Source organism: Peromyscus californicus, unplaced genomic scaffold (assembly GCF_007827085.1).
Source record: "Peromyscus californicus insignis strain IS unplaced genomic scaffold, ASM782708v3 Scaffold_2__1_contigs__length_46816999, whole genome shotgun sequence".
Lineage (NCBI taxonomy): Eukaryota > Metazoa > Chordata > Mammalia > Rodentia > Cricetidae > Peromyscus > Peromyscus californicus.
This window is the reverse complement of record NW_026294540.1, coordinates 2,269,754-2,297,707: the sequence shown is the minus strand read 5'-3', so window position 1 is coordinate 2,297,707 and position 27,954 is coordinate 2,269,754. Positions and strand designations below refer to the sequence as shown.

Here is a 27,954-nt window from a genome sequence, read left to right as displayed (position 1 = left end):
GTAGGGAGTGGCCCCGGGGAGCAGGCGTCCTGGGAGGAGAGGGCGGAAACCAAGCTAAGAACCCCCCAAACAGAACTTTACTGAACCCTCTGTCCTGGGGGAGGGGTGCCAACTGCCATGCACCCAAGTCTCAGACCAGGGAGTCACACAGCCTGAGCTTGAACTTGGGTCTTCTGGTCCCCACCATTGACCCACTTCACACAATCTTCCTGCTGTATTTCTTTGACCATGCTTGGCTTCAGAAAGAGGAACTCAAAGCTGGGTGTGATGGATGGCACATGCCCATAATCCTAGCCTGAGCAAGTGCAGGCCAGAAGCTTGTGAGTTCAAGGCCAGCCTGGGCCTCATGAGATCGTCTCTCAAAACAAAGAGTATGGAGGAGCCATGTAAAAGTATTCCGTGAAGGCCTTGAGAAATGGAAGCTCTGTCTGCATTTCCCCCCCTGATGTCAGCGGGGAGTGATGGTGGACAGAAGTCGTCCATACTCTAGGCCTACACTGTCCAGGACAGCCCACAGTCCACCCTGCTCACCCACCTGGCCCTGGAGGCACTTGGTTTTCCTGTTTGGCCTCACCCCGAGTCCAGGGCGAGACCCTCACTGCTCACAGAACCCTGATGTCCACACATCTCCCTTCTTTCCTATGCAGATGGTGGTGTGGGATGAAGAGGGCTTCCAGGGCCGTCGGCATGAGTTCACAGCTGAGTGTCCCAGCGTGCTGGAGCTCGGCTTTGAGACCGTGCGGTCTTTGAAAGTCCTGAGTGGAGCGTGAGTATGGAAGATATTGAGTCAGGATGGGGAGGCAGAGGTGGAGCTTGAACTTGGGTCTTCTGGTCCCCACCATTGACCCACTTCACACAATCTTCCTGCTGTATTTCTTTGACCATGCTTGGCTTCAGAAAGAGGAACTCAAAGCTGGGTGTGATGGATGGCACATGCCCATAATCCTAGCCTGAGCAAGTGCAGGCCAGAAGCTTGTGAGTTCAAGGCCAGCCTGGGCCTCATGAGATCGTCTCTCAAAACAAATAGTATGGAGGAGCCATGTAAAAGTCTACTGCGAAGGCCTTGAGGTGGGGAGGGGGACAGGAAGGGATCCGGAGAGGACGCTGGAACCCATACATGTTCCCAGACATATCTTTCTAGGCTTTGACTGTACCTCTGTGTTCCTCCCAGGTGCAGAAGAGAATGCAGGGTTGTTGAGTCACATTATCCAGGTCGTGCACGTCCCACTTGTAAGGGACACCATCACACAGTCCCTGCCCATTAGATGAGGCAGCCCCATTGGGTCTGAAGATGTCCCTCTTAGACGTAAACTGAAAGTAAGCATCATTTACCCTTGGCCCTCGAGACTAGCAGCCTGCAGCAGCCCTTCCTACAAGGATGGGGAGATTTATAAATCTACTGAATCTGCTCGAGAGTCACTGGCCACATGTGACCACTGAGGAAGAATTTCATATGCATATTCTGTGACTTAGGAGCTGAATTTTAATTTTTACTTAATCTTCAGATTAATTGTAATTAGTTTGTATGTGGCTGATGCTTATTCCATTGGGTAGAAGATCCCAGAAAATTAGGAAGAAAACCAAAAGGAGAGTGGTACTTTCTCTGTATGACTCAGAGCCAAGGCTACTTCTGTGGGTGCCTCCCAAGGTCACCTTGGTGGTCTGTATGCATCTTACACCACGGCAATTGTTTTAAGATTTGTTTATTTATTATGTATACAGCGCTCTGTCTGCATGTATCCCTGCAGGCCAGAAGAGGGCACCAGATGTCCTTACAGATGGTTGTGAGCCGCCACGTGGTTGCTGGGAACTGAACTCAGGACCTCTGGAAGAGCAGCCAGTGCTCTTAACCTCTGAGCCATCTCTCCAGCCTGGCGATTGTTCTTGATTGTTCTTTTAGCTTCTGCTCTATTCAGGTGGGAGACAGGGCTCAGGACAGCTGCCTATCTAGGGAGGGTGTCCTGCAAACTGCCAGGTGAGGCTGGACAGGAGGAAAAGAGCCTGGATAGACTCAGAGCACTTATCACTTACACAGACAGCACACACACAAGTCTCCAGGGTTCTCTGTCCCTGAGGGAGACACAACACAAGGGGACTGATAGGGCGCTGCTTCCATGCTTCTGCCCAAGGTGGGGATGCGGAAGGCCCTCCTGCCGTGGGGAATGAGCATGAGGGAGAAGCTGTCCCAGAACCTGGGGAGGGGGAATGAGCAACAGCTCAGGGCAGACAGCTCCTGACTCCTGTCAATCTCTGTGTCTGACAGGATCATGAGGAGTCACAGCCCATGGCTGAACCCTGTCTACACGATGTGACCTTTGTGGCAATGAATGTGTGAGGACCCCAGAGCACCTGCCTAGGGCAGACCCTTCCCTGTTGGACACAGGAAGCCAGTGTGATGCTGGCTCTAGGCAGAATTTCCTATGCTGGGCTTAGGCAGGGTTTCTCACACTTGGCATTAGCAAGGTCTAGGCATGACTGTTCTTGGGCAGGGTGACCTGGGTGCTGCTCCACTGTTGGCTTCCACTTACTGAAAGGCCATTGCGTCCCCTCCCAAGTTGTAAAGCTGTAACAACCCAGGTACTGTCCACTGGCCTCAGAGGCTCACTCACCCCCATTAGAGCCCTGACCCAGTTCTCAGGCTGGCAGCTCTTCTTTCTTGCCATTTCTGCCCTGTTTGTCTGCAGGTGGGTGGGCTTTGAGCATGCTGGCTTCCAAGGGCAACAATACGTGCTGGAGAGAGGGGAGTACCCAGGCTGGGACGCCTGGAGTGGCAACACAGCCTACCCCGCTGAGAGGCTTACTTCCTTCCGGCCTGTGGCCTGCGCTGTGAGTCCTACTGCCTGTACACACACACACACACACACTCCGTGACCAGAGCCCTGCTCATGGACACTTGGGAAGCAGATCTCTAAGCTCAAGCTCTCATCCATCAAGAGAGTGATATGGGTGGTCTCTCTCTTCAGTTACCCCCAGTCTCTGTAATTTGGCAGAAAGTGATAGCACCCATGCTGTGGCTACACCCCAACACGAAATCTCAGCCTGTAGCAATTTTGGGTACGGCGGGAGCCCCTTTGTTGGTATTTCCCTCTTTTCATGGTTCAGGGCCCCTGGGAGAGCTGGATGCCAGGGAAGGCAGAGCTGGCTGGGAGGATGGGTCCTACATATTGTCCCCAACTCACCGTCTCCTCTCCATTGTACATTGCTGCTGTTGATGGAGATGGACGGAGCCAGGCATTGCTCTCCCATCCCAAAGATGGAAGGGAGATATGGTTGGCTCCGTGTTAAAGCTATGGGAAAGTAGAGCCCCAGAAACACTCACTGGGTGGTGCACTTGAGCTCAGTCAGCTGGCAAAGGGCAGAATCAGGAGTCTAACCCAGATATTCACATGGTTTTTATAGCACAACACCCTGTCTTCGTGCCTGGTCTCCTGCTATGGGACATTTAGCTCAGTTCCTTTATTTTTCACAGTTATGGTGGATATCCTTGTAGTTTTTGTTCTGTCCTTGTGGAAGACAGATGCTGAAGCATCTTGTAAAGCTTCCCGTCGCCTGCTGCCCTTCTCAGAGCTCTGGATAGAAGGCTGACTTGGGAGACAAAGGCTGAGCAAGGGGCAGTGGCTCCTGTGTGTCCCATCCGGCACCTGGCGGTCTGACCCAGCTCTCTGTTGTCTGTAGAACCACCGTGACTCGAGGCTGACCATCTTCGAGCAGGAGAACTTCCTCGGCAGGAAAGGCGAGCTGAGCGATGACTATCCCTCTCTGCAGGCCATGGGCTGGGACGGCACGGAAGTGGGCTCCTTCCATGTTCAGTCTGGGGCGTAAGTGGACCCCTACGGCTCTGGCTGCCAGGACAAAAGAGATGTGGGAAGGGCTGGGACACATTCTGTAGAGACTGTGTGCCCAGCATGCCGGAGAACATGGAGGCACAGAGGGCATCAGACAGAATGTATGGGGTTGCAAGTGGCAGATGGGCACCCAGGGCAAGCTGGTTTAGGGACAAAGGATGTATGTGGGTCCCGGTGAACAGCTTCAGGCACAGCTGGATCCAGAAACTGCTGGAATCTGCCGCCCTCCCCGTCTCACTACACCTAGCTCTGTTCTTAAACCAGCTCTCCCCCAATGTAAAGCCAAAGATGGAGACTTCGGCGTTACACTCTGTCCACAGCGCGAGAGACGATGCCTGACTCCATCTATCCAGCTTGGGTCATGTGCTCCCCGCTGAACCAATCACCATGTCCAAATGAATGGGATACTCTGATTGGCTGGATAGGGTCACATGGTTTTTGAGACTCTTGCTTCAGTGTCGTATGTCTCCCCCAAAACCGCCCCCCCCCCAACCACTTGACTGGGACCGGGAAGGAGATCAGGTGGGAGGGAGATCGGGTGTGTGAGGCCAAGTCTCCTTCTCCAGGGCTCTTGGCTCCTACAAGCAAGGATGAAGGTGCGAAGTGGGCCTTTTGTTTAGACGGTGACGAACCAGATTCAGGATGTGTCTCAATATGGGTGACACTGTTCTGGAGAGAGGAAGGTGGACGCTCAGGAAACCCAAGTCAAGAATCCCTGTCGTGAATAACGCAAGGGGTCTATGCCTCGGAACAACTGTGAGGGAGGGCTGGACAGAGAAAGACTTCCTGTCCATCCCCTCATTCCTGCTTTCCTCATGAGCCGTTCACTGGTTCCTCTGGTGCACAGTGTCTGTGCAGGGAGACTGAGGGATGAGCTCCAGGCGTCCGGCGCCAGGGCTTACTCTAGGGAAGGCAGACAGCTCAAAAAGTAATCTTAAAATTATCCAGTTTGGGGCTGGAGAGATGGCTCAGCAGTTAAGAGCACTGGGTATTCTTCCAGAGGTCCTGAGTTCAATTCCCAGCAACCACATGGTGGCTCACAACCACCTGTAATGAGATCTGGCGCTCTCTTCTGGCCTGCAGGGACACATGCAGACAGAACACTGTATACATAATAAATAAATAAATCTTTAAAAAAATTATCCAGTTTTATCCCTGTTAAGAAGGGACAACCAGGGGCCTGGTAGAGACAGGTGGATGGACAGTCTTGAGAGAGACCATACACTGTGGCCCTGAAGAGTGGCTGGAAGGCTGTCTCTGCCCCGGGGAACAGCAGCAGTGAAGGCCTTGTGGGGGGAGACAGCTCCTGCGCACACGTGTGGGGTACCAGGGCCACGAAGCCCACCTGGCTGGTTGGGCTTTTCAGGGCATCTCTGCCTGACTTGGTTTGGGCCTCAGAGCCCCTGTGTGGTAACCGTCTCTTCCATTTTCCAGGTGGGTTTGTTCCCAGTTTCCCGGCTACCGAGGTTTTCAGTACGTACTGGAGAGCGATCACCACTCGGGTGACTACAAGCACTTTAGGGAGTGGGGCTCCCATGCCCACACCTTCCAGGTGCAGAGTGTGCGCAGGATCCAGCAGTGAGCAGGCACAGGCGCACTGGGGTGCCTCCGTGAACGACTGAGTGACTGGCTGGAGATGTGGCTGTTCTTGGTTCTGGCTACCCCTATGTCTCCTGGGAACCCCGCACCCCTGTCAGCCAGCCCATGCCCCACCAGCTCACGAAGCTCAAAGAAATAAAATTAAAAACAAAAGGCTCAGTATCACTTGTGTTTTTCAATTTCACCTCTCTTCCTGATGAAGCGATCTGTAGCTTTATAAAATTTCTGTCATTTGTCTGGTTTTAAGGCTTATTTGTGTGTGTGTGTGTGTGTGTGTGTGTGTGTGTGTGTGTGTGTGTGTGTCACATGCACCTATGTTTGTGAATGCCATATATGCAGAAGGCGGCTTGGAGCTGGGTTACAGGTGGTTGTGAGGGGCTGGGTGTGGGAAATCTGGTCCACATGCTAGAACAGCAAGCCCTCTCAGATGCTGAACCCTCTCTATCCCTAATCTCTCTCTCTCTCTCTCTCTCTCTCTCTCTCTCTCTCTCTCTCTCTCTCTCTCTCTTGGTTTTTTGAGACAGGGTTTCTCTGTGTAGCTTTGTGCCTTTCCTGGAACTCATTCTGTAGCCCAGGCTGGCCTCAAACTCACAGAGATCCACCTGGCTCTGCCTCCCGAGTGCTGGGATTAAAGGTGTGCGCCACCACCGCCCAGCTCCTATTGTCCCTTTTACTGATTTATGCTATAATTTTTTTCTTTTATTTCATGTGTCTGGGTGTTTTGCCTGCATGTAGGTCTGTGCACCCAAAGAGGGCGTCAGATCCTCTGAGACCAGAGTTAGAGACAGATGTGTGGTTGATATATTGTGCACCCCAATAAACTTATCTGGGGGTCAGAGAACAGAACAGCCATAATATTAAACATAGAGGTTAGGCAGTGGTAGCACATGCCTTTAATCCTAGCATTCCAGAGGCAGAGATCCATCTGGATCTCTGCGAGTTCAAAGCTACACTGGAAACAGCCAGGCATGGTGACTCACGCCTTTAATCCCAGGAAGTGATGGCAGGAAGCAGAAAGGTATATAAGGTGTGAGGACCAGGAACTAGAGCTGGTTAAGCTTTTAAGTTTTTGAGCAGCAATTCAGCTGAGATTCGTTCTGCATGAGGACTCAGAGGCTTCCAGTCTGAAGAAACAGAATCAGCTGAGGAATTGGCAAGGTGAGGAAGCTGTGACTTGTTCTGCTTCTCTGACCTTCCAGCATTCACCCCAATACCAGGCTCTGGGTTTGTTTTTATTAAGACCATTTAAGATTCATGCTACACAGATGTGAGCCTCCATGTCCATGCTGGGAATTGAACCTGGGTCCTCTGGGAACAGCTTATTCAATGGCCATGCACACACTCTGTCAGCCTTCGCACTCAGATCAGAGGAAGGCTTTGACACTGCCATGGTCTGAGGCGTTTGTTCTTGTCCACAATCCACACTCACCCAGGGCTTCCTCAGCTCCCTACAGGGGAGGGTCTCTCGGTGAAACCCAGAGCTCCCAGACAAAGCTAATCTTTGCTCCCTTGACTCAGCCCTCTCTTCTCACAGGCTACCAAACCCACCCAGCATTTACACAGGTTCTGGAGATCTGAACTTGCGTCCTCACGCTTTGGTGGCAAACGGTTAGCCACCGAGTGCCCCCCTTTTTGAGAATGCCATTACATAGCCCAGGTTGCCCTCGGGCCACCATCCTCTTGGGTTGTGCTAGGGTTTAGTCGTGAAACATTCTGCTTGTTTTCTGTGTGTAAGTTATCGGGATTGGACTAAAGTCCCAGGCATGCTAGGTGAGTGGTTTGCCACTGAGTTATAACCCAGCCTCATCTCACCATTTTGTCTATTTATGCTACATCTTCCTACCCCAAGAATTTTGATAAACCAAGAATAGCGGCACATGCCCATTGGGATCAGCACTCAAGAGACTGAGGCAAAAGGATTACTATGAGTTTGAGGCTAGCCTGGACTATACAGTGAATGGAGGCTCAGAGAGGTCAAGGAATTTTCCTGAGGACACTCAGCCCATAGGATCATTTAGTCCACTGTGAGTCGTGCAAGATTTCGGGGGCATGATGAAGAGCTAAAGGGGATCAAATGAGGCTTATAAACAATAAGTTTGATGGGCTCATGCTTTGCCCTAAGAGTTAAGAAAGCAGTCCTCACAGTTTAGTACGAGTAACTGTGCATCCTCTTATATACGGGAGCAAGGCAGGGAATATGGGTGGAAGGGAAAAGAGAGGGTCAGAGAGGTCACAGGTGATTGGTGACCTCTGTTAAGAGCCAGCTCAAGCCAGAGCCAGGAGGGAGGCTGGCAACTGTATTTAAAAAAAAAAAAAAAGTCCCAGATGTGAGGCTGTGTTGGAGTGACAGAGAAGAAAACAGTTGACCCAGCGGGGCGATCTTGGGAGGGAAGCAGAAAGCATGAAATTATTCTTCAAATCTTCCCAGGAGGTCAGTTTCCCAAGATCCTAAAAGAAAGGCAATTAAAGCTGGTTGCTTCGGACCAAAGCAGCCAGCAGGCAGGGGGCACCTGTCACCGCAAACACTGCTTAGCAGAGAAAGGACTGACCGCAGGGTTCAGGAGGGAGGAGCCACAAGCTGGTGAAATCCTGGCCCAGAGAGCACAAAGGACTGGCCCAGGGTGACGCAGTGAAATGCCTCTGTGCCTCTGCCCTTCGTGGCCTCCTTCTGGCTACTCACATCTCCCCAGGAAGTAGTCACACCTGGAGTTGGATTAGACCCGGTGGCCTCTGGCAGCTGTTCTTCCTCACCAAGCCTTGGGTTCCCTTCCCCGTGAAGGCACAGTATAGAGGTCCAGGGGGTGGTAAATGAGGAAGAAAACGCTGTGAAAACAAGACAAGCCTGTGCCTTTGTGGTCTCCTCCTGGTCTCCTCCGGGTGGCTCCTCCCACTGCTGAACCAGTGCCCAGGAGTAGAGACCAGAGAGCAGGCAGCAATGGCACCAGAGGGCCAGGAAGGAACCTCTCTGTGACAGCTTGAGTGTGTGTGTGTGTGTGTGTGTGTGTGTGTGTGTGTGTGTGTGTGAGAGAGAGAGAGAGAGAGAGAGAGAGAGAGAGAGAGAGAGAGAGAGAGAGAGAGAGAGAGGACAGCTCTAGAAAGAGGAGACTGTTGTTTGACGCTGTTCCCAGGGAAATGTGAACAAATGACCACACACCCCAGCAGACAGGGAATCAAAAACAGACCAAAGTTCAGATACCATTAAAGTCAGACTTGGTGAACCAATCATTTTTATTGGAGTTACTTACAGGAGTATGGGTGAAAGGTCACTGACAGGAGCAGAAATGACTTCAAGGCAGCTGCATCACCAAAGCCCACCCCAGCCCGGGTGACAGCTCATAAAGCTGGGAACCTGGAGTGCACTGCACAGCCTGCAGGCGGCTCAATGGGTCAAGAGTGTCCTTTCCTGGTGCCTCAGTTGGTCTGAGCCTCTTCCAGGCAGGTGGCTCCTCAGAGTGACTCTTTATCACTTATATCCTCTTGGGGAGGGGCGGGCCTAGTGAATCTGCTCAGTTTCAGGGACTTCCTGGAGCTGTTGTGAGTTGCTTCCTTCCTGAGCCTAAGGAGCTTCTCTGCAGGATGGAGTGTTTCACCGTAAACACCCTGAGTCTTAAAGAGCTTCCCTCCTCCGAGATGGAAGGGTCTAACCTCAGAGGGAACTGCTGCACAGTAGAAAGAGTGGGAGGGGAGAGGAAGATAAGGAAGTGGAAGGCAAAGAGGAGGAGGAGGAAGAGGAGGAGGAGAGGGAGGAGAAGGAGGAGGAGAAGGAAGAGGAGAAGGAGAAGGAGGAGGAGAAGGAGGAGGAGGAGGAAGAGAAGGAGAAGGAGGAGAAGGAGAAGGAAGAGAAGGAGGAAGAGAAGGAGAAGGAGGAGGAGAAGGAGGAGGAGGAGGAGGAGGAGGAGGAGGAGGAGGAGGAGGAGGAGGAGAAGCCAACCTTCCTTTCCACCCCCTGTGCTGCTGTCAACCGTCCTCCCCAAGAAGGAGCCGTGTGTTGCTGCTCCTCAGCCTGTGGGTGGGGATTCTGCCCACCCTCCTTCCAGGCCCATAATTACCAGATTAATAGACAGGGAAACCACAGGTGGGCGGCGCCTCCCTTTCCTGCCCACCCCTGGCTCTGCTCCAAGTCTTCCCTGAACTTGCCAACATAGAGGCTGTTTTGGTCCACACATTAGGGAGGGGCATCAGGGGAGCAGCAGAGGGGGACAGACATTTGTGCTCCAGAGGAGAAGCTCTAGCCTTGCACACTGTAGACTGAATCAATCCCCTCCCCCCGCCTTCTGCCCTGAGCTCACAGTCTCAGCCAGAGAGACCACAATCCTTTGTCACCCTGTTCTCTTGTCCCTTGCACAGATGGAAAGATTGAGGCCAACAAAAGCACACTGGTGTGCTCAAACCCACACAGAGGACCCAGCAAAGTTGCAGCACAAATCCTGGCCACCCCCACTCTCTCCAAGTACCCCTTTCCCATCATGAGTATGCCAGGCACCTTGAGCCAGCCAGGTGGGGTGGTTTTTCGAGACAGGGTTTCTCTGTGTAGTTTTGGTGCTTGTCCTGGATCTCGCTCTGTAGCCCAGGCTGGCCTCACAGAGATCTGCCTGGCTCTGCCTCCCGAGTGCTGGCATTAAAGGCATGCGCCACCACCACCTGGCTGGGGACTAACTTTTTAAAAATGATAATTTCACCTAAAAATTTATTATTATTATTATTTGTGTGTGTGTGTGTGGTTTATGCAGTAAGTGGAGATCGGAGGGCAACTTTTGGAGTTGATTGTCTTCTTCCACCACGTAGGTCTCAGTGTCCAAACTCGGGTCATCAGGCTTGGCAGCAAGTGCTTTTATCTGTAAGCCAGGGGTGGGGGGCAGATCTGAAGGGAGGGGGAGGAAGAGAGTTGGGGTGGGAAGGGGAGGCAGATTTTAGCTTAGGCTGGACACGAGCTCAAGCTGATCTTCCGGGTGACAGGCTGAACCCCAACACACCCTACCTCCACTTACCCCAGCTCCCATTCAGGCCCCCTCCCCACCACTGACACCCCCTTTCCCCATGGTACTGGCTTCTTTACTGAGGCCCTGGCAACTCCCAGGCTCCCCAGCATCTGTTTCTCTCTTGTGTGCTCGGGGATCAGGGCCTGCGCAGCCCTGACCCCTGGTGGTGAAATGTGAAAAACCCACCCACCCCGACGATGCTGAAGACTCCTGCCTCGGGGTGGGTGTGGGGTGCTGGAGCAGAGGGGGCTGGGCCAACCGGAGGGAAGACTTGATGCCAAGGAGAGGGGGCTTCCGGATGAGGTTGGGGCCTGAGCTTCTTCCTGCTTTCAAAGTAGCCATAGCAGAATCTCTGCATCTGTGTGTTTTCTGGGCCACAGTGGACATGTGTGAAATTGCATTTCCCTTTTCTCACTGGCTTCCAGGTTGCTCAGAACCAACACTGACCAGTCAGCTCCCAGCAACTGTTCAGAGCAGAGTGATTGGTGTCTAGAATAATTAGATCTCTGTTGATTCGGTCTTTTCCAAATTCCATTCTTCTCATTTGGTTTCTTATTTTGTCTGTGTAGCCCAGGCTGGACGAGAGCTGATTTTCTGCCTCGGCCACCGAAGTGCTGGGGTTATGGACATGTGCTGCCAACCCTAGGCTCCCTACCTTATTTTATGTAACATGGTATATGTAATATTTTATTACTGGTATGTATAATGTGGGTGTGGGTGTTGGGTGCATGTGTGTGCCTGTGCCTACGAAGGCTGGAGAGGTGGGGCACGGCCATAGTGTCATCCTCAGGGAAACCTCCTTTGAGGCAGGGTCTCTCTCTCACTGGCCTAGAGCTCTCTGATTAGATGAGGTTGTGTGACTAGTGAGCCCTGAGGATCAGTTTGTCTCTGTTTCCCCAGGGCTGGGATTACAGCCGAGTGTCACAGTGCCAGGGTACTGGAAGATCAGACACAGTCCTACTGCAGCAAGCACCTTACCAACTGAGTCTCCACAGACCTTATTTTGTATTCAGTTGTCTGGTTATGCTAAAACTGACCCCCTCTGTGTGTGTGTGTGTGTGTGTGTGTGTGTGTGTGTGTGTGTGTGTGTGTGTGTGATGCTGGGGGTCAAATCCAGACATCTGTGTGTGTTAGATTAGAACTTCCTCACTGGTCCATGCCCAGGCCTGTTAGCATCTTAAAGGCCATCTTAACTCTCCTCTTTGTGGGGAGAGTGGTACCAAGTCCAACATTGGTTAGGAAAGAGCATGCCTACACCCTGCACACCCACCCCCTGCACACCCACACCCTGCACACCCACACCCTGCATGACTGGCTTTCCTCTCCCGTGCCTGGACCACTGAGCATCTCAGTCACTCTTCTGCTCACCCAGGCCCCTCCTGGGCTCTCCGCAAATGCCTCGGACAAGCCAGAGAACAAAGGTTACTAGAAGCACCCATATGTTCCCACCCTTACTCTGCTACATGGGCCCAGCAGAAACCAGACTAGAGCCTCGACCCAGCCCAGCCCCCTTCTACTGGGGCACGCTGGCTGCAGAGCCCCGCCTCCCTCCTCCAAGCATACAGGCCGGGCTTGGCTGGTCCAGAGAGAGCCAGAGGCATCTCATAAATACAGAATGCACTGTGTGCAGACTGGCTGTGGTGGGACAGCAGGAGGGTGCGTGCAGCCGAGCTGAGAGGATCTCCCTAGGACTGCCGGGCCGACGGTGGGAGTGGGGTCTGGGCTGGACTTGGATGAAGAATGCCAGGGCTGTATCTTGGCTCAGACCTGTTTGTTCAGCTTCAGTTTCCTGGTCTGTAAAGTGGGCCTGGTGCCGATCCCTGGTACCACACCGGCTGGCTGTGTCTCTAGCAGCTGCAGTACCAGTCCCAGAATGGAACTCAGCAGGCCCTGAGTGTGCAAGTCCTCCCCCCCCACCCCCCACCCCCGGTGGCCATCCAACCTGAGGGTCTCCTGAGGAGTCTGTGGTATTTGTGCTATGAGCACAGTGGCCCTGCCTGTGTGCAAGTGTAGGACAGGCACATGTAATCTAAGAGGAGGAAGACACTGTCATCGACCCAGATAAGCCAGGTGTGCCCTGAGAGGGTCTGCAATTCTGTCACCCTTGAGCAGGGTGCTTGAGGGCTGGGTCGCCTTCTATAGGAGAGGGTCATCTTTTGGAGACAGTTGAAGCCCAGGGCTGCTGGAGACCTGGACTGCTCTGTCTCAGGCCGCGTGGGAGCAGACCCGGGCCCATACTCTTCTCTCACAGGTTGGTTTACACAGCTGTATGTCCAAAAGGCCTTCCAGACCATAGCCTGCTCAGCTGTTCTGTCTGCATGAGGACACAGAGGGCCTCCACCAGGGCAGACCCTTTGTCAAGCCGTGAAGTGAGAGAGGAAACAGAGCAAACGTCTTCCCTGAGGAGTTTCACAGGCTAGTATGTGTGTGCCAATGTGTGTAGGCATGTATGTGTGTGTGTGTGTGTGTGTGTGTGTGTGTGTGTCTATTCATGTATGCGTGCATGAGTGAGAATGTATGTAGATGTGTGTGCATATATGTGTGAATATGTGTTGTGTGGGCATGTATGTGTGCAGGCATATATATGCATGGACTCATAAACAAAAGGACTTATAATCTCATGCTCAAATCAGCCCCAGAGTAGAGGCTGTATCTACCCAGGGGTCATGAACCTCCGAACCCTGGCTTTATCTGGAAATGAGCAGGACCCCCAGAGAACACGAGGCTGGGCTGGACACGCCCATTTGGTAATGCCAGAGCTAGGTAAGGGATCACGGAGCTAGCAGGCAGCCAAGGCCAGGGCAGGACTTTGGAGGGCGGTGTAAAGCTTGCTGCTCCTGGTGAGGCCAGAGGGGCTGTGGCAGAGGACCGCTGAGGTCAGCCTGCATTTTCAGAGACTCCTGGAAGCGGCAAAGGGGACAAGTTGGGGCGCTTGGCGGGGGTAGCAGGAGCAGGCAACACGTTTAGTGATTCAGTGTGGGGGTGGGGGTGGGGGTGACACAGTGGGATGCTGGAGAGGATCCAGGGAAGGGCCTGGGTGGGGGCAGGGAAGGTGTGCTGTGAGTGTGGTATCCGTGAGGTCTTCCACAGGGCCCACCTCCCCCAACCCCAGTTCCTTCTGCCCCCTCTCTGGCCCCGCAGCATCTGTCGCATGGGTGGTGAAAAAGCCGAAAGACTTTGTCCCTGCTTCTGGGAGGCAGAGGGAGCAGCTGGAGGCCTGGCCGGTGCCTTTCTCTCCGCAGCAGCTCTGCGATTGGCTGGGCGGCACCTGCTGGGCGCCTGGGAGCCCAGGAGCAGGTGCAGGGCCGTCTGCAGGACTGTTTGCAGACGGATAATGAGGCGGGATGGAGGAGGCGCGTGTGCCCTGCCCTTCTCCATGGTCCAGACACAAAGGGCCAGACAAAGAAGCTCAGTGAGCAAGAGTGGAGGGGGGACGGGGCGGGGGCAAGGGGACAAGGGGACAGAGGGACAGGGGCCTGCGTGCAGCCCTAGGCACACAAAAGCGAAGGGGCAGAGATGACCCAACAAGGAGTCTGGGGGCAGGAGGCTCCAGAGCTGTCCTTGGGAGCAGTGTCCTGGCCCCTGAGCCCTGCTGTGGGGTGAGTCCTGGATGCCCTGGACTTTACTCTGTGAGCTCAAATCCTACTGATGAGGCCTGATGAGTGACCACGAGCATGGTGCAGGGAAGACATGGACACACACACACACACACACACACACACACACGTGAACAAGGCTCAGCGCTTGTGCGACTGTGCAGGAGTGCATTTGTATCTAAAGCCCTTTACAATAACTGCCTGGGGATGGGGATGTAGGGTCTCCCGAGCTGGGGAGGGAGAGACCTAAGCCAGCCGTGGGATAACGATAGGGAGAAAATTGAGTTATGTTTGAGAACGTGTGTGTGTGTGTGTGTGTGAGAGAGAGAGAGAGAGAGAGAGAGAGAGAGAGAGCAAACTAAGTCTCTGATGTCTCTCCTGCTTCCACGTGTGACACGATGGTACCCATGTGATGTGTCGAGCAGGTCACCGAGGCAGAGCCAGCGCAGGCAGCTTGGATCTGGATGTTTCCACCAGCAGAACTGCCGTCCACCTCAGGGGTTCTCAAGCTTCTCCCATTCATGACCCTTTCACCTGAGAAATGTTCACCCGATCCTGTGTGGAAAGATGGGAAATAGGTATACAAAGGAAGCAATCACCAAAGACACATCACAGATAAATTAATGTCCAGGCTGAGGAGATAGCCCAGTGGTTACAGAGCTCACCGTGCACAGGTGATGACTGAAGTTTGGATCGCTGGAACCCAAGACATGCTGGGTGGTGGACATTGCACCTGGCCTATAATTCCAGCCACAGAAGGGATGCCTGGGACAAGCTGTCTAGCCATATTGGTGAACTCTGGGTTTGATTGAGAGTCCTTGTCTCAATGAATAAGTAGGAAAAGCAATTGAGGATAGTTCCCAATCAGCCTTGGGGCCTCTACACACATATGAACACACATTCACACACATGGACCCCCCCTAGACATGCACCCTCACAGTGAGCCTACATGTATGCAAAACACCAATATACGTATTACACACACACAAATGAAAAAATATTTTTTAAAGATTTTAATTATTTACTTTAAATTAGGTAAATGTGTGTGTGTGTGTGTGTGTGTGTGTGTGTGTGTGTGTGTGTGTGTGTCCACGTGAGTGCAGGTGCCAGAGGAGGCCAGGCACCGGATCCACTGGAGCTGGAGTTAGAAGGGGTTGTGAGCCACCTGACATGGGTGCTGTAACAGAACTCGGGGTCTCTGTAGGAGCAACACTTCTGAACCACAGAGCCTTCTCTCCAGCCCCAGATGTTTTACTTTAAAACATTTCTTTTACCGGAAAGCTCACCTTTTATTGGAGGCAGAAGGTCGCACGCTTAAGAGGAGAGTTTTTACCAAATGTCTGATCCTGCAGGACCCAGGGCATCTCCAGCTTTTCAGAGTCGATTAATAGTTTGATTTCATAACTGTCAAATCTGAGAATGCTGTTTCACAGACAGTATACACAGGAGAAACATTCAGACTAATACACAAAGTTCTGGAAATTCTGTCCAAGCCCAAATTTATTTATTTATTTTTTTTGAAATGAAACCCAGGTCAGCCACTCAAACAGCAGTTTTTAAAATCATTCTCACAATTCAGCCACTGTGTTTGAAAGAGAGCAAACAACTGTGTGTACAGGTTGTTCCGCAGATGTAGAACAGTCATAGGCCCCGACCTGAGCACCACAGGTGCTGAGAAGCGTGTGTGTGTGTGTGTGTGTGTGTGTGTGTGTGTGTGTGTGTGTGTCTCGTGTGTTCAGCGCCAAGCTGATGAGACGCAACACAGGGCGCTGCCAGAAGCATCTTGGAGTCTTACATGTTTGATTTTGGATCCATTTTTAACCTTTGCACCTCAGAAACCTCTTACTGGTGCCAGTTTCTTGTGTGAATTCACATTCGGTTACATGACCCAATTTGAGGCGTGACCCTCTGTTTAAGCAGCTAGGATCAGGGTTGGAGGGATGCCCCCCGTGGGTAAGAGTGCTCAATGCTGCACAAGTGTGAGGATCTCTTCCCTCCTAGGGAGACCTGTGTGTGCCAACGTGACAGCAAGTGACTTTTCACGTGGAGCTGTGAACCAAGATTTACCCACCCCAGAGAGAGCATGAAGTAGTGAGCAGATCATGGAAACCGCCTGCTGCTCTGGCGACCACCCTGAGCGGGTGTTCCCTCTGAAGGGAGGCAGAGGTTAACTTCAGGGCGGTGCCTGCACCTGGGAAGGACTGCAGCACAGCCATGCATCCATGCCTAGCTGTGTGTGGCTCTTTGCTTCCCAGGGGACAATGGGCTGAGCATGGGTGCAGATGCTCTCAGGAAGCTTTGTTCCCCTCACAGCCTTACCACTCACTTCCTGGTTGGCTCGCCCCAGGTGAGCCCTTTGCTCCCTCGGAGTCTTCCAGACTTTATGTGTCTAGCAGAGATGATACCAGCAGTTTCTCAGAGGGTTGGAGAAGGGAATGAGGGTAAAGCACTCAGAACAGTGCCCTACAAGGGTGTGGACATAAATTGGAGTTCACTGCTTCTGAAGGAGATGGTGGGACCTGGAATTAGCCGCAGGGACTTGACAGGCGCAGTCCTCTGGACATCTCTTTAGGGTTGAAGAAAGAATACACTCTTCTATTTCTTCTTTCTTAGACACATTGTCATGGTCAGAGTCCCCCTGGAATCATGGGTGGCTTCCTTGAAGCCATAGCGTCTCATGTGAAGGGGGTGGGCACCAGGTCCGGATTAGGGTGCCTGTTTTGTTCTCAAGGGCATCCTTTGAAGTCTGATGGTGCCTCCTCCTGTTGCCCTGACAACCAGCCCCCAACAAGAGTTGGCTGGGGTCACTTTAAAGAAAGGTAGACCGGGGGGTATCGGCTAGTGTCTTGGGGAGTGGGTCTGCTCAGGGACCCTTAGGGCTCAAGGTAGCTGCATCTGTGAACCTCTCCCGTAAGTCAGTATCTCTGGCTAGCAATGGCGATGTTGGTTGTGTTCACTCACCGTCTCTACTTAGGCAATGAGCCGTGGGGTCAGAGCTACACAAGTGGGGAGGTGGGCTGGATTCCATCTCTCGCTGCCAGGCTGTCCGGGAATTCCACAGAACCATGCTGGCTAGAGGGCGGGGAGTAGAGTATGCCGCACTCCATTTGGTTTTCAGCAGATGAACAAAGGGAGGTCAAAGGTTCAAGTGCATCCTCAGGAGGACTAGATGAAGAATGACACCATGATGGAGAACCAGGGACAGAGGACATCCGGCCAGCCTAGGCTGGCTTGGGGGTCTGCTGGACATGGGGTCTATCCTCTCCTTACACCTCTCGGTTTACTTCTCACCTAGAATCTGTTAGTGCTAACCACAATCTCCTTCACACAGAGCCCACAGCATCCCCTAGCAGTGTGCACTTTGCCTTCCACCCTGCCCACTTGAGAAGACACTGGCAAGCAGGACCACAGACACACTGCTGATTTTTGAAAGAACTAAGACGGGGGGGGGGGGGCTGGAGAAGTAAGGCAGCGGTGGGCAGGTGCCTCGAGTCTTCCCCAGATGGATATTGGAGACTGGGCTGGGAGAGGATTCAAGAACACGGTATGAGAAAGACAGTTCATCTTCAGCATGGTCAGCGTGTCTGGATTTGGAGTCACCTGGGAGATACACACACCCCTGGGAGTGCCTGTGAGGATGCGTCCAGAGAGGTTTGACCCAGGAGGGAAGACCCACCCTGGATGTAGGCCGCTGCATCTCATGGGCTGGATTCTGGGGACTGAATAAGAAGGAGAAAGCAAGCTGAGGGTGGCCTTCACCCCTCTTTGCTTCCTGACGGCAGATGAAGTGTGACCAGTCACCTCACACTCCGGCAGCCGCGCCCTCTCAAGACACCGTGCTGGACACTACCCTCAAACCAGGAGCCGAAGCAAACCCTCCTTCCTTAGGTTGGTCTGTCAGGTCATTGACTACAGCAACAAGGCCGACAGGGGTTGCTTGGGAGTCTCAGAGAAGAAAGAGGCCACCTGTGTGCACCCTCCCTGTTCACTGCCAACCTTTCGGCTTGTACCATGGCAGGCCAGGAGGGGAAGCCAAGGTCAGGTGCTCTGCTCTAGGAATCATGACCAAGCACATTTGATTTGCTAATTGGCCCATGTGAGCGCTTCGTCCCCGGCAGGGATGTGTCCGAGGCCACGCTGGTGCCATCGGTTATCCAGTGCTGACCTCCAGCTCTGAACTTGGGACATGTGCTTGCGGGTCTGCTGAAAGGCAGGCTGGGGGCCCTCAGGGAGAGATGTGCATGACGATGACAGAACCTGGAAGCGTGAGTTCGAATCTCTCGCAGGTCTCTCACGGAGGCTGTGTACGGCCACCGTCACCTCTCACGGCCCCTGGATGTGAGCAGTGACGCTCAATAGATACCCAAATGTAAAAAATGAAAGGTGAGGGCCAGCCAGGGGGACAGCTCAGAGGGTCACTGCCTGCTAAGCCTGACCCCAGCTGGATTCCATTCCCTGGATCTACCAGGTGGGAGACGAGATCACACACTCTGTTGTCCTCTGAGCCCCACAGGCACGCTGTGTGAGCTGTGCCCACCCAACCCTACTAAAAGAAGTTTTAAAAAAAATTAAAAAGAAAATGAAAGGTGAGCTAGTTTAATCAGGAGAATGGCTTGCTCCCCCCACCCCACCCCGCAGTGCCATCTTGCGCTGGGTGCCCCTCCCCTGTTTAGCGCCTCCCCAGACTGGAAAGGGATAGAGACCCAGTTTGAGGAGATACTCATGCACATCTGGTCACATCTGGTCAAGGGCATGGTCAGAGCTGGAATTTAAGCTGAGGACCAGTGCCGGTTCTAGAAGTCGGTGGAATGTTCTAGCACGACAGTTGCTCATCTGGAAGGGGCCTTAGAATTACCCAGTGGTTCCATTTCATAAGTTTCGGTTCAGTGGCACTACAGTGGGGCCTAGGAGGTGACAGCTACGTCATGGTCTCGAAGGGTGTGGATGGCGCTGGCCGGGGAGCATCACAGAACCAAAAAGCTCCTGGCGACTCTTTAGCACCCCTGTGGAGATCATAATGGTGCCAAGGAGTGCAGGCCGAGCAGATGCCAAAGCTATAGACGTCTGCCACAGATTCGGGTTCGAATCTTGCCGCCGCCCTTACCATGGGTCTGCTTGGTAGTTCCCCGGGAGCCACGCCCCAGCCCCGTGGGGCTCAGGTCCCCTTCTGGGATCCAAGGCTGGGCTTCTCTTGCTTCAGCACCAGGTCCGTGGCTGCGCCTCCGACCGTCGTGCGCCTCTCCACTGGCCAGCGTTGCTATGGCAGCGCTGCAGGCAGGGATGCTGAGGCTGAGTCTCGCAGTAGCCCCTTTGTGAAGCGGAGGTGGGGAGGTGGGAGCGGGGGGGGGGAAGAGATGCACACCCCACGTCTCGCTGCCCCGAGCCCCGGACCGCAAGCTGGGTGTTTGTCGGGGGCGCCCCCACCCCCATCCCCGAGGCCGGGTGCGGCACCTCTCTCTGCCCGCCAGCCGCTCCTGCATTAAAATTTCATGGGCGCTGCAGTAAATGCGAAGACGACGCCGGCTGCGCTGGGGGGCCGTAGGGAGGGAGGCTGCGGACCAGTGCGGGGAGGAGTTTACGAGGGGAGGCGCTTGCAGGGGCTCCCCCAGTTCTGTTGAGAGCCGGGCACAAAGAGCCCTCTGCACTCCAGCCGCAGGAGCGAGGAGCCGAGGTAAGCCGGGGTCGCCATTCCCACTCCCCGCCCGGCGCACCTGATTCCTAGGAGGGTGACCGGGGTCCCAGGGCAGTGGTGGCCCGCGCTGGGTGGGTGACGGGACCCCCAACCCGCAATGGCCCCATGTGAGGCTCCAGTGGATGGGTCGTGGGGATGGAGACACGGAGGGTGCTCGGGGGTCTCGCAGTTACGGTCTGAGGGGGAACAAAGACCGTTTCCTTCCCCCAGAGCTAGATGCACATGGGCGTGGGAACCCCGGTACACACCAACCCACAAGGTTAGCAGGTAACTGCCCAGGCTGAGGACTGCGCCCAGGAGGTCTCAGCATGGACGGTGGGTTAGCGGATGGTGTCCCTGACTCTCCTTCCCTCACGCCCAGCCCTTACCCTTCCTCCACTTCTGGGACTCATCCCAGACCTGGGGAGTCCAGTGCAGCTTCAAACCGAATGCATCTCCGCACCCTCATTGCGACATCGCTCTCGATGGTGACTACACATCCTCGGGGAACCACCGCTTTGGCACTACAGCCCCGCCAGGTGGTAAGAACCCATTTTAGAGATGAGGAAAAGGAAGTCCAGACGGAGAGGGGCAGCAGCCTGTCCAAGGTCACACAGCCAGTGATTTTTTTGAGTCCAGACACGACGGACTCTGAAGCTCATGTGGTATCTCCAAAACGGTCTGGGGCAACCCCAAGAGCTTGGTTCCCCAGCCCTCCTAGGCTCTGAGACGTTCTCTGCAGAGGCTGGGGATTTGAGAGGGAAAGGTCCAGACCTCTCTCATCCCCGGCACGAGCGAGATTATTTGTTGGACGGAGGGATTCCGGGGAGCCCGGCCTCCCCACTCTCATCCCAGGCTCCCAGCACAGACCACCAGCCGCCTGGGATTGCTGGCGCGCACACCCCACTGCGGAGCGGAGTCGCGCCAGGAAAACGCCCCCACCTGCTGGAGGGAGGGGCGCGGGGAGCGAGCGCAGAGCGAGAACTTGCTGGAAGCAGGTTTGTTTTTCTCTCGGCGCTGAGCTGGGCGCAACCTCGCTGCCTCCCCAGAGCGCGCTTCCCAGGAGAGCCTCGGGCAGGGATGAGTAACCCCACTCCGCAGACGGGGGGCCCACGCTCCGGGGGCTCCCCGCAAGTGAACCGGTGTCCCGCCACGTGGCCCCACGCTGCGTCAGCGCATCTGGGGCGGGGGCTGCGCATCTGGAGGTGCTCAGAATGTCTCCTGCTCCCGGAGAGGGATCCCCTGGGACCTCCCCAACCGAGCAGCAGTCGCGGCAAACAGGTTCCTGGGGCCGCTCCATCTGCTCCCTGCTTTGGGAAGACACTGAACTCACCCCACCCCGAGTTTGGTTGATTTCCCACCGAAAGAATTCTGTTAGCAACTTTATCTCCTGCCCGCCCCACATCGTGTCCTTTTATGTCCATTGCGGTTGAGAATGACTCTGAAGTCCGCCCTATGCTGACCTTGCAGAAAATTTAGCCCCCTCCCCATCCCCCGCCCCCCCCCCCCCCCCGCCATAAGGGCGCTCTCGCGCTCGGAGGGGGAGGGGGGTGCATCTGACATCTTCAGGATGTCTTCCCCAAAGAAGTACCCGGAATCCTTCCCAGCAGGGTGAAGGCAACCTCTTGTACCTTGCATAAAAAATATGAGTGTTAGCCAGGCATGGTCCCTTGCAGTCTCAGAGCTTGGTGGCCTGAGGCTGGAGGATGCCAAGTTGGAGAACAGCCTAGGTTACAGAGCGAGTTTGAGCCAGTCAGGGTGAGTAAGATCCTGTGTAAGAAAGGAAAAGGAAGGGGGGGGGAGGAGGGGGGAGAGACAGAGAGGATGGGATGGAAGAAAAAAGAAGGGAGGGAGGAGGGAGGGAGGGAGGAGGGAGGAGGGAGGGAGGGAGGAGGGAGGAGGGAGGGAAAGACCATGTAAAAGTCGGGATGGCAGCTCACTCCTGCCATCTCAACACTTGGGAGGCTGAGGCGGGAGGATCACTTTTTTTTTTTCTTTTTTCCTGAGACAGGGTCCCACTCTGTCGACCAGGATGGCCTGGAGCTCACAGAGGTCCATCTGCTTCTGCCTCCCAAGAGCTGGGATCAAAGGCGTGCTCCTGCACCACCATACCTGGGTAAGGATCATACATTTAAGCTAACCTGGGTGACATCACGACACCCTGCCTCAATTTATTATTTTTTCATTTATAATTTGGGTACTCTTTTTTTTTTTTCTTGAAATCTACCTTCCTAGATTTAAGAAAGCAAACAGTAATTGTTAAGTGTCGGGAAAGAGAGACATAAGAGAAAATTTCATTTTCACTGAAACTCGCCTCATGAAGTGAGGAATTGCTGTGGAGTCAGGGCTTCCGGAGAAGCCTACCTGGCTCACAGACGCTCTCCCTTCTTCCAACCCTCCCCCATCGGTCCATCTTGTAGTAGATGGCTTTCCCCAGGCCCCCAGGCCCAGTTCACACCACCCCCAAGTGTACTCACAGGAGTTTTGGAGAGACAGAAAGGGCTGAGAGCGAGGTCTGTGTGTGAATCCTCCCCACCCGTGTCCGAGTCAGGAAGGAGTTTCCCAGCTCAGTCTCTTCAGCTGTCGTGTGGGTCATATTCTTGGGTGTGGGGGGGGGGCGGTTGGCTGTGAACCAGTGTCAGGCGCCCGTACTGGGGACAGACTCCGTTATGCACCTGCTGGGCCAGCTCACTCCTGTGGCACCTGTATGGCCCTGCTGCCCTTCAGGATGACCTTCTGCTGTTGACCAGTACGCTTCAGGGCATTGGGCCTTTTGTGCAGGTTCAATGGGCCAGAGAATAGCTTGAGGCTCAGCCCTCTGTTCCCAGGGGACCCCCCCACCCCCACCCCCCCACCCCCCACCCCCCCGCTTTTGAGGCCTGGCTCACATGTCAATCTGCGAAACAATAGTCAAGATGTTTAGAGGCACCGGCAGGCTGAGGGTGACATCTGTCTCTCATCCCTTTCTGCATTGATGAGCTCAGATGAGGCAGGTGTCCCCTCTCCCTCTGGGTGCCAGGTGGTCCCTCTGGAGGAGCCAAAGGGAATGAGGGTCTTGGCCATTGTGTCCCTCTGAGGGCGCGGAGTAGGAGACAGATGAAAAGGAACCCTAGCTACCCTGGCATGGCCACTCTGTGGACATCTGAAGATAAGCTGCTTAGCGCTGGGATGTGGCATGTGTTTGTGACCTCAGCACTTGGGGGGGGAGGGTGGAGGCAGGAGGATGAGGAGTTCACAGTTAGCTTTGGATACATAGCAAAGTCAGGCTAGCCTGGGCTACATAGGATTCCCCCCCACCCCCCCATCCCACCCCCGCGCCGCCCAAATAATAATCTTGCACTTAGATATTGGGTGTGTGTGTGTGTGTGTGAAAAGAGAGGCTCAGAGAGTTAAAGTGACCCGTTAAAGGTCGCACAGCAATTTAGTTTGGAGCCAGATTTCAAACCTGGATCTAGCATGTGTGTGATTGATGTGGTGCCACCTGTCCCTGCAAAGGGGGACTCAATGAGTTACCCTGGGGCCATGAAAGCAGCTGCAGTAAACTGACCCCAGATGGACATTAGACATGAGGATGTCTGTGGGTCTCTCTCATTCATCCCGTCTGTATTCAGAGCCCCGGAGGTCGCGCTCCCTCCTGAGGTGGGAGCCAGGCACTCCGGTCTCCTCAGGTAGAACGGGGATCACAATCCAGGTCCCTCCTGGCTTTTGCTCTTTCCCCCCACTCCTCTGGCTCCAGGCACTCCCTTTTATGCTCTGTCCCCTGCTCAAGTCACCGCCTGCAGATCCCTGGAAGGCTCCACTCAGTCTTACATTCCCAGGGGCTGCGGGAGCTCAGGGCACCGGAGCCTCCACGGCAGTTTGGGCCAGCGGCTCTCGTCGGCTCTCGTCGTTTGCTTCCGAAATGCGAGCAGCCGAAAGAGCAGGGGAGAGAGCAACATTGGGACCCTAGCTGCAGCCCTCGGCCTGCAGCCCTGGCAGCTCGTCACTGTTACAGGAACCGTGTGCATTGCTCGGGCGGCATGAGTGTGCCCTGTCGTTGTCGTCGAGTGCCACACCACCAAGAAGGTGGTGGTGGGAGGGCTGGTGGCCAGTCCCGTCGCCTCACGTGATAGCCATAGTGACATTGCTCTCACCCTCATTCTGTGGACAGGGAGACTGAGAAAGGAAGATCTCAAGTTGGAGGGGAGAGTGGGTTTGAGGCCAGCCTGGGCTACATGAGACAGACAGACAGACAGACAGACACACCACGCGCGCACACGCGCGCGCACACACACACACACACACACACACACACACACACACACACACACAGAGGGAGAAGGAGGGAGAGACACAAATCCAAAGCACAAAGTAATGATGGATTTGCTCTGGGTTCTGTGCTTCTTGCATGGAAGTTTTGGTGTAGCGTCCATGCTCTTCCCCCTCTCTCTGAGGGTTGTGGTGGTGTGGCCGGCGCTGGTATGGCTCTCCAGTGTGTCCAGCGTATACCCACTCTTCATTCCTGTCTGTCTGTCTGTCTCTGTGTCTGATAGCTGTGAGGCCCGTCTGTTCATGTGCACATGGCTGCCGGGTCTCGGTGGCACCTGGGGACGAAGCAAGTTTTCATCTGCGTGGATGCGGGGTGGCAGAGACCAACAGCTTCATCCACTTGGCTCTGTCTTGACAATCACGGGGGACTGAGCCTTCCGAACCTCAAGGTAGGAGGGACCTATGTCTTCTGGGTACTAGTCCTTTGTCAAACCTTCCATAGGGGGCTCCTCATCTTGGCTTTTGGTGTGTGAGGGGCAGAGCCACGAGCCAGGTCCACAATCCACACAACCTTTGACCATGAACTTCTCAGCTCCAATCCTTCTGTAATGCATGATTATCTTTTGTAGAAAATAATGCCATAGAGGTGCAATTAGCTTGTTTTTTTTAAAATTGGCGTACAAAATAATGGGTTTGGGGCAGGTAGAGTGCTTAGCTACCATTCATGAAGCCCTGGATTTGAGCCCCGGCACAGTGTGAACCAGATGTGGTAGCACAGGCCTATAATCGCAGCACTTGGGGAGTGGGCACAGGAAGATCAGAAGTTCAGAGTTAACTCTGGCTGCACAGTGAGTTTGAAGCCAGCCTGGGCTATTTGAGAGTCTAAGAAATTAAAAAACAGGGGCCGGAGAGGTGGCTTAGTGGTTAAGAGCACTGGTCACTCCGGCAGAGGACCCGGGTTTGATTTGCAGCCCAAATAGTAGCTCACAGCTGTGTATATAACTCCAATTTCAGGGCATCTGACCCCCTCTTCCAACCTTCCCAGATACTGCACACACATGGTACACAGACATGCATGCAGGCAAAACACTCAAACACAAAAATTTTAAGAAGCTAAAAATAAAAAACAAAAGAAATGAAAAGCAAAAGAAACTTGTGCGTGTCCCTTGCCTACGCGTCTGCTCCTAGGCTCAGCCTTCAGAGGGCCGGTGGCTGTGACCCCCTTGCACGTCAGGCTTGTGCCTCTATGTACCCCCCATCCCCCCAACTCAGTAGCTCAGCCCTTTTTTGTACAGCTTTATCACAGTGCATCACTTTCTGTTTCAGGGATGCACCCCAGAAATTTTTTTTCTTTTGAGACAGGGTTTCTCTGTGTATCCCTAGCTGTCCTGGAATTCATTCTATAGACCAGGCTGGCCTCAAACTCACAGAGATCCACCTGCCTCTGCCTCCCAAGTATTGAGATTAAAGGTGTGTGCCACTACCACCCAGCCAGCCCAGAGATCTTAATCACAGTTACCAAGTCCTGCAGCTGTGATTAATGACATCATCACATGTCCATTGCCCTAGTCAGATCCCCGAAACCTGGGAACCCATTCCTGTTCCATACCGGGCCATGAAGAGCAATAACCTGCGTTCCGTCACCCCCATTTCCCTTCTATGGGCATTTTGTATAAATTTGGCTACCTCCACTGCCCATCTTCTTAGTTTTTATTTTTAATTTTTGAGAGAGAGAGAGAGAGAGAGAGAGAGAGGAGAGAGAGAGAGAGAGAGAGTCAGTCTCATTATTCAGCCCAGGCTGGCATTGAACTCATGACCTTCCTGTCTCAGCCTCTCAAATGCTGGGATTCCAGGAGAGTACTACCACATACAGCTTGGACCTGTCTTTTCTTAGCAGGGCCTGTGTGGTTTGTCCAGGGTGTGTCAATAACCAACTCTTTTTTGCTGCCTGGTGGGTGCCACTGTGTTTCTGCGTTTATTCTCAAGGCTGAGGGGCCATGCTCTGTATTTCTGAGTGTAAGTCACTGATTGGTAATAATCCCGCCTAAACTTCCTGAATAACAGCTCAGAGTCACACATTGTGAACGTGGGATTGGAGAGCCATAGCCTCACCCTGTTTTTCTCTGGCTTCCAAACCTATGACTTCCTTCCTTTCTTTTTTTTTTTTTTTTTTTTTTTTTTTTGGTTTTTCGAGACAGGGTCTCTCTGTGTAGCTTTGCGCCTCTCCTGGAACTCACTTGGTAGCCCAGGCTGGCCTCGAACTCACAGAGATCCGCCTGGCTCTGCCTCCCGAGTGCTGGGATTAAAGGTGTGCACCACCACCGCCCGGCCTATGACTTCCTTTCTATGCTATGAGACCCAGTCACCCCAGTCATAGCTGGGGTTCCCTGGAAGACTGACTCCACTGTCCCCACAATGACCGGGATTCTGGGTCCGCACCCTGTGACAGGGTCGCTGTGGGTTTATTTGCAGAGTTCCTGCTGGTTCCCAGGTCGCAGAAGAGAATAGGGAATTGGGAAGGGTCACAGGCACCCTGCGAAGCAGCCTTACAGATAAGTATCCCTTCACCAGCCCCCTCTGCACCAGCCTGCTTTCTGCTGGTGCATCTGTGAAGGAGGGTTGGCTCTGGAACCCCCAAGAGGGAGGGTGGATATCCTGTGTATGACTCTGGCTCTTGAGGATGGCATTTGTAAACTTGGACAGACTCCTTGGTCTTGCAGACACATGGAGACCTCTGCAGGGTTTCCCACGGGACGCATTGTCTCCACTCAGCTCTAGGCTCCTGTGACAGCCGGCTCCGAGATGCCTCCCCGTCCCCGACTCAGGCCCTGGAGGACAGATGTAGTATAATTGTCAGAAAAGAGCAAATCTGAGTGCTGGGTTGAGATTCAGGGCATCTTCTCCATCCTGGTGACTTACAGTGGCCTGGCTGAGCCCTGTACCGCCCTCTGGCTCCAGACATGTTCTCTGCTGTGGGAGTCACGGAAGGGTGGGGGGCTGAGGTGGGCTGAAGAGCTGCTGTCATTTCCTGGCCACTGCCCTGAATGGCCCTTGTGTGTGACAGGGCGGGATGTGTCCCTGGGTCCAGACAGAGGCATAGGCTTCCAGTGACCGCATCAGTACTGAGGTCAGAGTTCCAGTCCCCTACTCTGTCAGGACTCCCCTTTCCGCTGTCCCTAAGCTGCCCAGCTTCCTGTGAGTTTTCCTGGGTCGCAAAGGAAACCACCATGTGCCCATGTTTGTGAAGGATGCTCTGGGTAGCAGGGAAGGAGGAGGCAGGGTGGCTCTTGGGCCCAAAGCAGGCCTTGAGTGTGGTCCTCTCCTGTGCCGGGCTTGGCTCTTCTGTCTTCCCAGAGTCATCCTGTGATGTCCGTGTGGGAGGAGCTAGGAGCTAGGCCTGCGATGAAGTCAGGTAAGAGTGAGAGGCTTGCTTCCTTTTAGGAGGGTGGGTGGTCCTCTCTCTCACATCCCATGACCAGAGCCTTTCTGCCTCTGAGGAGGCCTGGGAGCCAGAAGCAGAAGGCTTGCTGTGCATGGCCTCAGTGGGGAGGAGGGGAGTGATCTGAACCCCACAGGCTCTGGGCCGGGGGCGGGGGGGTCATCATCTCACATAGATACGAACCTGACCTTCTTTAAGGAGATGCTGGGTGTCCAGAGGTGAATGACAGAGACATGGTCCTCTCCCCTGAGGTCTTCAAGTAAGAAAACGCATCACCACAGCTCAGCGAGGGGGGTGAGTTTTCTGTCCTGTGGAGTATATGTGTCCGTCTGGGGTGGGGTGTACATAGGGTTTCATTTCAGACCACTGGGGACTCTGGGGTCTCTCTCCTCCTGCACTTGGCCGCTTCTCGGCCCCTGGAGTCACTCTGGGCCACCTGCCATTGGCTTTCTGCTGATCCTTTGAGTGAACCCCACCTTCCTCTCTAAGTTTATTGGAAAAGATTCGTATCCCAAGCTTTCTGTTCTGCCGCACGTGTGTGTCGGGAGCACAGGTCGCAGAGTGGGGTATCTGGGGT

At 54.0% G+C, this 27,954-nt stretch overlaps 2 protein-coding genes and 2 long non-coding RNA genes across 4 annotated transcripts; 2 read left to right on the top strand and 2 right to left on the bottom strand.

Annotated features, from left to right (window-relative positions):
- Positions 1–647: 647 nt before the first annotated feature.
- On the top strand, positions 648–5,684 carry Cryba4 (crystallin beta A4). Its single transcript, XM_052754741.1, has 4 exons — positions 648–766; positions 2,685–2,826; positions 3,676–3,818; positions 5,280–5,684. The coding sequence occupies exons 1-4, from the start codon at positions 648–650 to the stop codon at positions 5,425–5,427; spliced, it is 552 nt and encodes a 183-aa protein (XP_052610701.1). The 3' UTR covers positions 5,428–5,684.
- LOC128120585 (uncharacterized) lies at positions 3,378–8,299 on the bottom strand. Its single transcript, XR_008221900.1, has 2 exons — positions 8,148–8,299; positions 3,378–3,842 (listed from the first exon to the last, which is right to left on the bottom strand). It is a non-coding gene; the product is annotated as an uncharacterized LOC128120585 (long non-coding RNA).
- Positions 8,300–13,931: 5,632 nt separating this feature from the next.
- LOC128120721 (uncharacterized) lies at positions 13,932–20,990 on the bottom strand. Its single transcript, XM_052754928.1, has 3 exons — positions 20,593–20,990; positions 19,124–19,737; positions 13,932–14,574 (listed from the first exon to the last, which is right to left on the bottom strand). Exons 1-3 carry the CDS (start codon positions 20,988–20,990, stop codon positions 14,378–14,380), a joined length of 1,209 nt encoding a protein of 402 aa, XP_052610888.1. The 3' UTR covers positions 13,932–14,377.
- A 224-nt stretch (positions 20,991–21,214) lies between these two features.
- Positions 21,215–27,672, top strand: LOC128120749 (uncharacterized). The gene is made up of 5 exons (XR_008221943.1): positions 21,215–21,448; positions 21,702–21,806; positions 24,223–24,387; positions 26,411–27,350; positions 27,576–27,672. It is a non-coding gene; the product is annotated as an uncharacterized LOC128120749 (long non-coding RNA).
- Positions 27,673–27,954: the final 282 nt, after the last annotated feature.